We start from the raw sequence: 12,630 nt of genomic DNA on the forward strand, positions 1-12,630 counted from the left end.
ATCTCTGCAAGGCAAAGGCTGGATTCTGTAAATATCATTAAGTGACGAATTGTTATTGTTGACACCAAGTTGTTGTTATATTGCTTCCCCCCCAAAACATGGCAGCAGGTTCTGTTAAGATTCACGAGTTTGGCCTTCCTCTTTGAAGGAAGTGAGTTATATTTTCACTCTGGTGTGGGCAATGGACAGAAAAGCTTGCCTAAAATGCCTGGGAGAAATCTGCTCTCACACCAAAGCAGCATCAAGCATCTTTTGTAAATCAGTTATATGGAATACGGTTTTAATGTCCAAGTGGCATAAAAACCTAAACTCTTTTTCAAGACCAGTTCAGCAACTTAAAATATGAAGTACTGGAGGTATAAAGTAGGGCGATTACAGCAAAGTTCAACTCTGGAAGCAAATGAGTCAAAACATAGGAGTATCAGATAATTTTTCATAACGAATGCTGAAGAAGATTTCACTCTGCTTATGAATCTTAAGAAAATCAATGATAATGTTTTGAGAGTTGTGTTATCAACTATGACATTCATTTTTCAGCACATTTATAGATTGCTTTCCTGAATCATCCTCAGAAAACCTGTAATTTGCATCTTGGGTCAGCGTTGTTAAGTGCGCTGCTCCATGCTTTCACTTGCCTTTTATCGCAGAATTTACTACCATATATGTGTTTACTGTTTTGAAGTACAAGTAAACAATATAATCAAACCTGACGTTTATATGCCAGCTACTTCATGCAGGAGCTGATTTCTGACTGTCTTTAGAGTGGCGATAGGCCATTAAAAGACTTTTCCCAGACAAATTTAAGCATTTAAGAATGTCTTCACAAAAGAAGACTTTTTAAAAGGGAATGCAGTTGCTTGTTTTGCACGCAAGGGAAAATCCCTATCACAATTGAAACGCATTATCTTGCAAAGTCCGCTGAAGAGCCAGGTGTCTACCATGGGAATAGTTTGTCTAAGTTCACCAAGTCATTTCTGTCTTGGGTAGCAACATGTCACATGAGCCTTATTTACGTTTTGGACAGAGAAGCAGGAGAAGGGGTGTTCCTCACCCGTGTTGCGCCTTGTCAGGGGTTGAAGATGCGACACAATCCTGGTGGTCAACCCATCTTTCAGGAATATTGACTCTCAGTAGGAACACGAAGTTCACGTAAAAATCAGAATTAATTAAAATTTTGCCCATTTATATCAGCTCAAACCAAGGTCATGAATTCTTTATTACAAGCGATACTTTGAAGAATTTGCCTCTTATAAAGTATAAACTGGATTTTCAGTTGTTTTTGTAAATATTGATGGTGGTATAACTGTTGAACTTGAACGTGGAGTGAGATATGCTAAATCCTAGTGAAAGAACTGATTCTTTGCACAATAAAAAATTCGAATTCAGAAAGAGATGTGCACAATCTAAAATAATAATGTCCCTATTTTAATACATGTTATTCTAAAATAATGTAGCTGTTGTGTTTGCCATCCCAAGTCTTTTATAAATAAGTTATTCATCTATCAACTGTATGTATTTAAGAGTAAACCAGTTTATTTTTCTGTATTTTTTTGTGTGTTGTTGAATTACTAGCAGAAAAACATTAGCTCTTTACTTTAGATGTGAAATTGAATCAACTTGAATTTGTCAACAGGAAGAAGGTGGAGAGCGATTATGAGGCTCTTCAGGAACGGCTCAGTACATTGCCTGATAAACTGTCCTACGATATCATGGTATGTATGCTGTACACAGGAAAATGGGCTAAAATTTATAGTAATGGAGGTATCAGCATCAGCGGTGAGGTGTTATTCAGGTTGCGGCATAGTACTTCGTAATGTTACATTTATTATGATAATAGTTAAACCTTTGCTTTTGTTTCTTTCTCTTTTCTTTGAAATCCGTTATAAATTACAACGTTACTGACAACTGAGAACTGATGACATAAATGCTAACATAAAACCTGACATGTTTGATATGTAAATCTATTGTATAGAAAACTATAATTATGACTGAATTACGGTACTTAGTCATTTCCTGAGAAGAAAGTGGCTGTAGTATTTCCTGATTCATGGAAATAAACCCTAGAACATTGATTTTTACACAAAAAGGTGCTGCTAATTTTTGTTTCACCGATCCTCACATTGACATAGCGATCTTTTCTGGTGCTTTGAATCTTCCCTAACAACTGCGCAGCTCCCACGGTAAACTTCACCCTCTTGGTGTGCGCTCACCAGAATTTTGACCAAATTGGCTTTTCTCTCTCTCTTTGTTGCCTCCCCCCTTCTCGGGTCCAATTCGAGATGTATCTTTGAAGGGAGGGAAGTTGTACTGTAAATAAATGAATGGCTACTTTCAGCACAAAGTGCCTGACTGCTTTTTTCCTTGTCCGCCTGGCTCAGCGTGTAGAGTTGAGTTGTTAGTAAGACGGCGTTGGAGTACGCTCACCATGAGGGTAAAGAGAGCATTTGCCTTTCCCGTGGTAATGATTCAGCACTGGATTTTATGTGTGTAGTCCCTTTACCCCGTGTACATGTGTGGCATGTGTACATGCTGTAAAGCAAAAAGATCACGTTGTTTCGAAGCATAGAATCAACCCTGTTTTTAAAAAAAAGCTAGATGGGGGTTATTCTTCGTTAAAGCAGCAATGTCAGCTCACATCTGTTATTTTAAATGTATATAAATAGTTCCTATCCTGTTAGCCAAATATTTTCATATGTTTTCGATTTTGCTTTCATCGTTTTGGGGGAAGAGTGAACAGGCAAATGGTGCAGTCTGCTACTTGAAAACCAAGTCAGGAAGGGTACGTGTGTAGGAAAAGCACGTTCTGCATAGTCTTAATGTCAGGATCCTGCCTACGGCAGAACTGTTTCAAGCATTGGTTCCCTCCTGGATGCTGAAGCTAGGGAAGGTCGCATTCCAAGGAAACAGATCCACTCTGATCAACAGAACCGCATCCAAGGAAACAGAATCCTCTCTCTTTCGAGAGAAAACTTGAGCTGGCTGTGGTTCTTAGCTCTTTGCCACCTCCATTTGAACTTTCATTTGGTTTTGGGTTTCCTAATTTCTTTGCGATTGAAGCCCAGAGGCAGGCAGGCGGCGGTAGGTGTGAGGGTAAATGCAGGGGCTGGGGCAGGAGGGGAGAAGGGAGGGTGGCCAGAGCTCCTCCCCAGCAAAAAACCACAAAGTGGGAGCAAGCATGGTCTGCGAGCCCGCTGGTCGCCCCACAAACTGTCACGCAGGTTTCTAGGTACTTTTAGCAATACAAATACTGAGAAAGGCAACTCATCTTTGCCTTCAGACCATACCTATTTGAGTATTTTAAATATTTTGGCAAAGCTAAACTTGCTCTTATTAGAAAATGAATGCAGCCTGTGTATAACAAATATGTAACTCACCTAAATGATAATATTTTTATTATCAAGGCTTACGTGTTAGGATTAAATGAATTTGTTTTCCATGTGAGCATTCAGCTATGCTATAGTTTTATGTCACAAAACAAGTTTTCAGGTTAAATACCACTTTTCTGATTTTGTAAGTACAATAGTGAATTCAAATGGATCTGGTCATTTGAATATTTATGAAGGGTTAGTCATTAAATAACTGCTGCAGAATTTTTATTTCTTTAACTCTGTGTTTAACTTTTTTACCTAAAACTAAGACCTGGATTACCATCTAGGTTTTATTTTCACTAGTGATTTTAATCTGTTTCTTCTGTGCCTTTGACAGGTACCTTTTGGTCCTCTTGCCTTCATGCCAGGAAAACTTGTCCACACCAATGAGGTTACAGTTCTGCTTGGGGACAACTGGTTTTCCAAATGCTCAGCAAAGCAGGCTGTTGCGCTGGTTGAGCACAGAAAAAAACGTATGTATGTTTCTGACCATAATTGAATAGTCAAATTGTATATCTTTGTATTAATATATGAAATTAGTAGCATCTACATTATCCTTTTTTTTTGTGAGCTTGCTAACAAGTCTCATTCAGATGTAATATCAATTTAGCACGTTGTTTTCCATCTTTACTTGGTATTTTATTGGATATGTCTGATTTTTTTAAACATCTAGCCAGCGCTTTTTTTTTTTTTTTTTTTTTAAATTATACATCACCTTAACTTACCAAAATTCAGGTATTGACATTAGAAGTTAGAACACAAGATCAGTCAAAGTTTGTTCATTTGTTTATTACACATAACAATAAAAAAATAAAAACCAAACCAAAGAAAACTAAACCCCCCTTTCACTTTTCTGTAACGTGAGAAATGCTGTATTCTCTTCCAGAAAGTGGACATCCCATTCTACTTTTGCTTTTATTCCCTATATTCTGTTCCTTTGTCTCGTCTCTCATTTCTTTTCTGCCTTATCATATGCTTTGTTTGGTTTTTTTCCCTTTGTCTGTATCATTTTCCAGCTTTCTTCTCCCTCTACACATGCTTTACTCCTGCTTGTTGGGTTTTGCTTGCTTGCTTGCTGCTCTGCCGTGTATCTGCCTCTTCCCTCGACGTTCCTATCCATTGGTGTGGAGAGATCCACTGGATCTCCCCAAATCAAGTGCCGTTGGTGACCACCAGATTTGTCTCACATAGCAGTGGATCACAGGGGCACGCAGCCAAGTCCTGGTTTTGATCCCAGCTCTTTTTACTTGGTGGGACCTTGGCTTTGAAGAGCCAGGACCACCAGCAAGTGGTGAGCATGGCGCACTTTGGAACCTCTTTATGTTAGAAAGAATGAGAGCCTAAAATATTTGATATAAATGTCAAGGAAGGAAAAGCACAATAAAACGGAAAATAAATTGGTACCTATTAGCCTTTGCTGTTTGCTTCAGATAAGCGTTGGAGTAAGTTTTTTTCTCACTGGTTTTACCTATAATCTGTCTCATTCCTGAGTGAGTGCTCACTGTGGCTTTACCCTGTGTATGTTACCACAAACACAACTATTTACACTGGATTTTTGTTTATAAATTCAGCTATCCGTGTTGCTGCCTGCAGCAGAATACCTCATAGGTTCCCCATCTGAATCAGTTTTTTTTTTTCAATTCTGTGCAAGCAATATTTGTGTAAGAAAAGGGGTTTTTTTTATAGAAATTCATTTGCTGTATTACTTTAAAATATTCCTTTATGAAGAACATTACCAAAAGTATGTAATTTGTATTTTACCTATTATCTTTCTTAATCTGGTTCTCCTGACACAACTTTGCAATTTTCTTTCTTACTGAACTGAATCTACGTTATTTATTGTGACTCTTGCGAGTTCTCAGGCCCGTATCTTTTTCCTTGATCGTCTGATATTTTTTTCAGTGCTGCAGAATTTTTTTGTCACCATTCATTCAGTGAAATCATTTGACCTTTGCATAGTAGATGTTTGAACATTAAGTAGTCTGCTGGGAGACACACAGTAAATGCTGGATTCTTTCCTTTATGATCTTTTAAATTGCATTTAAAATATGAACCCAGAAATAGTCATTTCTTTTAAAGCAAAGTAGTCATTGATGCCTGGATATAAACCCTCCATTCAGCTGATCGTTCACTTCAGCTGTGTGATGGCTGCCAGTGGGAGGCTCCAAAACACTGATATTAACTAAAAACTTTTTATTTAAAGGGCTATTTTCAGTTTTGGACTATAAACCCCACGTTTGTACATATGATTCTGAAAAAAAATAGATTTCTTTTATAGATACACTTTTGTCCTTTAAAAAATACAACTGACTTAAACTCTTTCAACCATTTTCACACTAAATGAGGGCAATTTGGAGATTTTATTTGTTTATTCTAATTAGAAAAAAAGTTACGTACGTGAAAGACGTGTAGGCCATTGGAATATAATATCAATTGGCCACTTGTGGCACAAATGTGAAAGACTGATGTTTCACAAGTGTTAGTTTGAAGTCTTTTTTGTGTATTGCACTGTAGTTATCTTCATAGATCTGACTTGGGATTTCACTGGCATTCTGTGAGCAGAGGGGCTTCGTAGTTTAGAGGGTGATGTACATTGGGCGTTATTGTTACACTGACACAACGTGATTTGATTTTCAGTCCATAATCTTTTTGTTTTGGACAGAAGTTCTGTGAGTAGGTCAGCCACACTGGAAAAGAGGGCATGCTTACTGCAGGGGATTACGTCGCAAGCAGTCCCCGATGTCCTGTGTGCCAGTCGGAAGGTCCTAACACGGCAAAGCTTTTTTAAGCACATGTTTAAGGCCAGTGTGTGCTTAAAGGCTTTGATATATAGGAATTGGGGTCTGCACAGGGCAAAGAAAGGCTCATGCTGGAATTGCTTGCCGAACAGAACGCTGGCAATGTTTGTTGATGGCTTGTTTCTTCAGTGACCTACATTATTTTATCCAATATTACTCTATTTAATTTAGATGGGTATTTTTTCATAACTAGCTGGTCAGATCTGTTCAGATAACTGCAATGAACTTAATTAGTATAGCACTAATAATTTGGTGCTTTAACAGAAATCAAGAGTTACAAGGCAAAAAATACAAGACACATTTTCATTGTCTACCGCATCTTGCGTCCCAGTCTCCTGGGTGGCGAGGAACGGGAGAGCATCTGGTCAGGGTTTAAGTTTTCTAGTGGGACTGGCTCTTCGGTAAGAGATTCCTGTAAGTCACTCACTTCTGAGTGTTGTTTCTTGCTGGTTCTGGGGAGCTTTATTGCCTTTGACATGGGTCTGCCCATTGAAGACCCCTCTCTGGTCCCCAGGGGTGACCCTGTTTGCCTTTGGGAGCACCCCCGTTGCCCTAACAGTTCATTTCATCAAGGTTCACCGAAAATTGTCTTTACAGTTTGATTCCTTCTGTCTGTGTTGGATGCAGACGAGAACGGACAATAGGAATCCGTGCACTTACGCAGTGATAGTGCCAGATAAATCAAACAGTATCAGTGAGGATAAAGCCTTGGAAGTTAGGGGTAGCCATGAGAGTGTACTATATATAAAAGCTTTAAGTATTACTTAGTACTAATTAGGTCATCATTTTTGTCTTACTGGTTTTGTTGAATTTGCTTTTTAAAGGAGAACGAGTGAAAAAAATGTTTGCTTCTGTGGAATAGAGTAACGCCCAGCCACAGCAGATTAATTTCTTGGTTAAAATTTATTTAATCGGAAGGAATAATTGAAGGGTGGCTGTTCTGAATTTTAAAAGTAAATGCACTTTAACTGACATACCTGTAGACAGCCCTATTTTGGGGATACATTTTTGTTTGCTTAGCTTTTGATTTAGATGCAAACTGTTCAGCATTGTGATTGGTTGAAATGTATTTGGGGAAATTTGGGACAGTTGCTCATGTCAAATGTTACTTTTTCATAAAATATTGATCACGTCTTCTTGAATAATATTTGAGTTGCAGTAGATCCTTCATTTGCTGCACATTTTTGTGACATCCTAGATGTTTAGTTAGTTCCAAAACTGTTAAAGTAATCTAGTGAAGTTCACGGAATTGCCAAGTATATTTTTAATTGTTTTAAATTTGTTGCAGTTTGTTAAACCAGGTAGTACAGATAATGGGAAACACGGTACACATATGTTTGTGTGTAAAACTGTGAAGAAACAGTGAAGTAGATTAAAGGATATGCACACCAAATTCCATTATAATAAAAGAAATTAGCTTTTTAAGTATGTCACAGTTTAGCACAACAATAATGCAATTGTAGTTTTTTCTCTTACAATTATCTTGCTTAAGGTACTTCATAATATTTCTGTTCTCCTCAAGGCAAGACTGTATTGTCTGAGAATTCAAAGAGGGAATAAAGATTCTTTTTGTGAATATAGGATTATATCTTTTACGTGTTTGTGATGATATAAATTACTTTTTTTCTCTATATCAGTAATCGCATTAATTCTTTAAGATGGGAAATTTTTCATTACAATAGTCCCTGTGGTAGTTACTATAGAAAGAAATTAAATAGATTTTTCTTGTAAATATTTGTGGATTAGTTCAGTATGCTAGGTATTCCAAGTGTCTAAACACTTTAAAAGGTGGGAAATTAAAACATGCACATAGAACTAGGAGTGGTTTTATTGTGTTAAAAATTTATCAGATAAAAAAAAAATCCCACTTAAAGGAGAATTGTTGAACTACTTAGCAATTGTGTCTTCAGTATATGTAAGAATACCCTTGCAGTGTCATGCTGCAAATGAATTCATGAAATGAAAATACTGATTACATTAACATACAGTATTGTGATAGTACCCAATTGTAAATTGCGGTATGTAACCCTTAATACAAATATTTGTGTCAATCAAAATTGACCGATAGCTTAGTATACAGCGTTTAAAAGATACCATTGTTTTTAATAAATAAGATGATCCGGGCGAATCAGGACCAGTTTGAATTTGTCCCTTATCAGCATTTCCAGGAAAAAGGATATTGTCTCCAAAATATATGATAGGAAGGCTTTCCATTTCCCATCTGTGAATGAGTGGGCCTTTAGAGGTTTTAATTTTTTATCCAAGGGTGAAAATAACTTCCTTTATATTCTAAAGAATGTAACACAAACTTGCCTACTCACTGTTTGGTGGGAAAAGAATAAAAAATGCAGGCAATGTTACAAAGAAATCTAGCTGTTGCTTTTCCTTATTAAAAAAAAAAAAATCTGCTGTTTTTCTGCATGCTGGAGAATTATCTTTCACTGTGCTTTTGAACTTTTTTTTTTTTACCATTTTTTGCGATTATCACGTTTCAGTTTGATAACCTCCATCAGTCCCTTCCTTATCCTTGTTAAGTTAGGAGCTGATTCGGTGGAGTGCTAAGTGCTCTAAATTTGCTCTGCAGTTCCCAGGAGGTGTTTGGTTCCTCCCAGGACCACAGCCTGGGTATTTTAACCAGAACACAGTGGAAGGAAGTAAGGAGAATGGACTCCTTTCTGTATGTTAGATATTGTGATTCAAAGAAGCCCCTGCCTTTTGTAATTCTTACTAGGGAACAGAGGAGTTGTCTGAATGCCACCTTCCTTCATTTAGGAGGAATTTAAATGTATTCAAATAATTCTAGCAATTACATAGGTGTGTGAACCTAAAAGAGAAATGCATTGCATTTACTTAGTGTTCCTAAAGCCAAATTACCTATACAGATTTTTACAGAAGAAAATCCAAATTACTTTGGTTTTGACACCAAGGAAACGTGGAAATCAGAATGAAGGTTGTCTTTACAAGGTGGAGAGCTACTGCACAAAGGGTTGCATTGCGTTTTAAAGACCTAGTGCAGTTGCTGTTGTAAAGAATGAATTTATTTATGTTGTTGCAAGCACAAAGAGAGCTTAAATCCATATACACAAAAAGCAATCAGGATTCTCTTTTGAATCTTAAATCAAATGCATCTCTAGAAAGATGAAAAGAATAGAATAAAAGAGAAGAGTGTTCTGAAAAGCTCTTAGTAGATTCTACTTTCTGCAGAACTGTAGATCTTACTTGTTTTGAGTAACCTGTCATAGTCTGTTGGATAATTATCGGCTAAAAAATATTTTGTTGCAGATTAAATATATATTTATTGAAATACAATTAAAAATCCTCAGATCATTGGTCTATTTATGCAGACCCTTATAAGCACGAAAATAAGTAAAGCACTTAAAATAGCATGCCATAACTCAACCCATTAATAGTACTTGTAATTGTACCGTAGTGCGGTACTTGCAAGGAAATACCTTCCATCTCCACAAAGAATTCAGAAGTGGAGTATGTGCATTAGATTGCGTGGTACTTTACCTCCAGCCTCAGTAATATTAACATACTCCATTAGCAGCCCATGTGGGTAGGTATTCTTGTTTTGTTCAGGGATCAGTCATAATTGTGCTAGAAATTGCCAATGAAGGATTTTGGATGCAAAATGCTGTTTCTGTGGTTCCCACGTGTAACTTCCCTTCTGCACCTGAAATGGTGTGGCAGCAGCCCAGCGTTTCCACGGTGGGGACTGAGAACCGCTGAGCTGCTGCCTTCGGGTGCACGTTCGCGGTTCTCACTCTGGAGGAACGGAGCCGCTGTCGGTATTTGAGGTAGGTGGTTGTTCCCTGGCTTGTAGTAACACTCTGTGTATATATAGCCGTCTTTGGGCTGGTTACCTTCTACTTGAGAAAAGACCATGAAGAGATTTTAACTCTAAATCTCAATTACATACAGAATTCTATGAAATACTTAGTCTAAAATTTCTGTCCAGTCACCCGTCCTCAAGGGAGGTTATTTCCATGCTTTCCAGTCTTTCTCGTCAATGTTATATGCACGAGGCTCCCTTGAAGAGAAACTGAACTTAGCAAGGTAGACCAGGCTTTGTCTCGGTTTGTCCTGTTTCACAAAACCTGACTTTTCAAAATAGATCAACCTGTTCTCACTATTCTTGTCTGTTCTTACTATTTAAATCCCAGTGTAACACACAGTTTCCAGAAGTAACTAAAATAATGTCTATGATTCCCCAAATCCTTATAGACAACACTCCAAGGACATTAATGTCAAACTCAGATAATTAAAATTTGTATCCAGCCAAGCTAATTAACCCATTAAAGCCAAAACGCATAGATGAGAATTTGTGTCAGTTTGGCATTAGTACGTTGTCATGTCTTGTAAAATCTGGCTTCAGTGGACTTCTTTTCAACACTATGAGATGTGTTCCCCAATTATTTTTTTCCTCTATCCGTGTGTATGTGGCAGGCAGAGGGCTGCTGCTTAAAAATGGCTCATCGTAGGGTAGGGAAATCCAGTCGAGTCCTTTCAGATGAATAGGGGAGTTGGGAAAGAATGATCTAAATGTAAAGAAATCTTGCTGCCCGTAAATATTCACAGGCTGCTGCGCAGAGGAAATCTTCGTATCCTGATTTCTGATTGAAATACCTTTTCCCTTTGGCTGTCCTGGAAAATGGTCCTAGAAAATGGTCCTAGAGCCTCTGGCTTGTCTGTGGCGCTGAACTGTCTTTCCAAGTGGTTTAGCTGAGACATGTAAATAGGAACTACCCGGGTTCACCTGAAAGCCATGTCAGACTTTTCTCAGATTATTGGATGTGACAAAGTTGGACAACAGCCTCTGGTTCAATCCGTCTTAAAAGGCTCTAAGAAGCTTAAACCACAGGGTAGTAAGAGGAGGAGACTATGGAGCCTCTCTACCGCTATTTTTCTGGGGGTCTCTGGATAAAAAAACCCTGTAGTTTGTGAAGTGAATTGTTTTTCGCTGGATCCGGTACATTTTAAAATGCAGTGAATGATTTTGGAGGCTTTGAGGATGAACAGTGGCGAGTTTAATACGCAAAACCCTGAGCTTCCCCTGCAGTTACGTGCACGGACCCTTTTCCAGGAGCCCCCTTCTTCGCCGAGGGCCTGTCCGCGGGAAGGTCCCTCCTTCATCCGACCGGGAGCCCCGGCAGAGACCGGCCGGGGACACGGGGACGGAGCATCACCATAATCCCAGCTCTCTGCTGACGTGCTGTGTGGCCCGGGGCAAATCACTTAAACTGTCTGTTTCTTCATCTGTAAAATAGGAGAGAGTAATACTTGCCTCCCTCGCAGGGTGCCGGGCAGATTAGTTAATGCTTGTACAGCATTTTAGAATAAAAAGGCGGTGTGTAACTGTTCCGTGTCCTTACCTGACGGAGCACACCTGCGCGCTCGCCTCCGGGAAGCAGCACCACAGGCTGGTGCTCCAGGAGCAGCGTAACCTCGATGGCTGGTGAACAATATTTAGATATACAGGCAATGACTGAGACACTCGTGGTGTTTAAGAAACAGCTGAGCATCACATTTACTATGAATGTAAAATAAAAGCCTGAGGAAAATTGGTCTCCAGCTAGATGTTTAAGTATATTGAGACTACCTTTAAGAGCTGAAAGCACAGATGGGAGCATTTGGTATGAAAACCATCGCCACCTCGCTTTGATTTGGACTTTGGAGGGTGCGTATTACACTGAAAAAAGCTGTGAACGGTGTTGATAGGAATTAACTGAAGAATAAAAGCTGGTGCGAGAGGCGGTCGCTCTCAAAGGAGCTGTGTAAGGGGAGCAGGACCCTGGAAGGAGCTGTGTCCTCTGAAGGGTCAAATGCTTTTTGGAAATAGTATTTCATCCAGTAGGAAATGCAAATGCAGAGCATTTTTCAGGGGAGAATCTTAAGCTATTTCTTAGAAACGGGTTAACTAATGGAGCTGCCTGCCCATTTGACACATAGGTGGTTGGTTGGTTTAAAGGCTAATGCTTTGAAATGCCCCAGAGTCTGAGCTGTGCCTTTGTGCTTCTTGTTGGAGAGGATGGACATTCGCTTGAGTAGGCTTTTCCAAAATGCATAATGTTCTTTCTAAACTATTTACTGCAAGGAATGTATTTTTAAGGAATTGTATTTGATAACACTGTGAAATATTACCAGGGAAGAAAGCATACAATACTGAATCTGTTAAAATTGGGATGAGAGTTATCTCGCACGCTTGGTGGCAGTTGTGTTTTGCCTTGGCTGTTTTGTGCGTAATTCTCTCCTCTGCCTGTGCAGAGGGGGAGGAGGGATCTGAACGGGTGTGTAGAAGTCCGAGTCACTGTGTAGACTTCATTTTGCCAGTACGACCACAGTCTCATTTTGTCTCCTTACGTGCATTTTGTAATCATTCTGTGATTATTAATATATTTTCACACATCCTTCTCTGAAAGGCCTGTCGTTACAATAAACGCAGTCTCTGAAACATTGACAAC

The 12,630-nt window shown here is 38.8% G+C and overlaps 1 protein-coding gene across 1 annotated transcript in view; it reads left to right on the forward strand.

Moving 5' to 3' along the window:
• The window catches only part of URI1 (URI1 prefoldin like chaperone), a 42,350-nt gene that overhangs the window by 14,870 nt on the left and 14,850 nt on the right, over positions 1-12,630 (forward strand). Inside the window, exons 3-4 of the mRNA XM_063334474.1 lie at positions 1,634-1,712; positions 3,706-3,841. Of these exons, the coding sequence (XP_063190544.1) occupies positions 1,634-1,712; positions 3,706-3,841 (215 nt within the window). The remainder of the gene's footprint in view (positions 1-1,633; positions 1,713-3,705; positions 3,842-12,630) is intronic.

Source organism: Chroicocephalus ridibundus, chromosome 4 (assembly GCF_963924245.1).
Source record: "Chroicocephalus ridibundus chromosome 4, bChrRid1.1, whole genome shotgun sequence".
In the NCBI taxonomy this organism is placed as follows: Eukaryota; Metazoa; Chordata; class Aves; order Charadriiformes; family Laridae; genus Chroicocephalus; species Chroicocephalus ridibundus.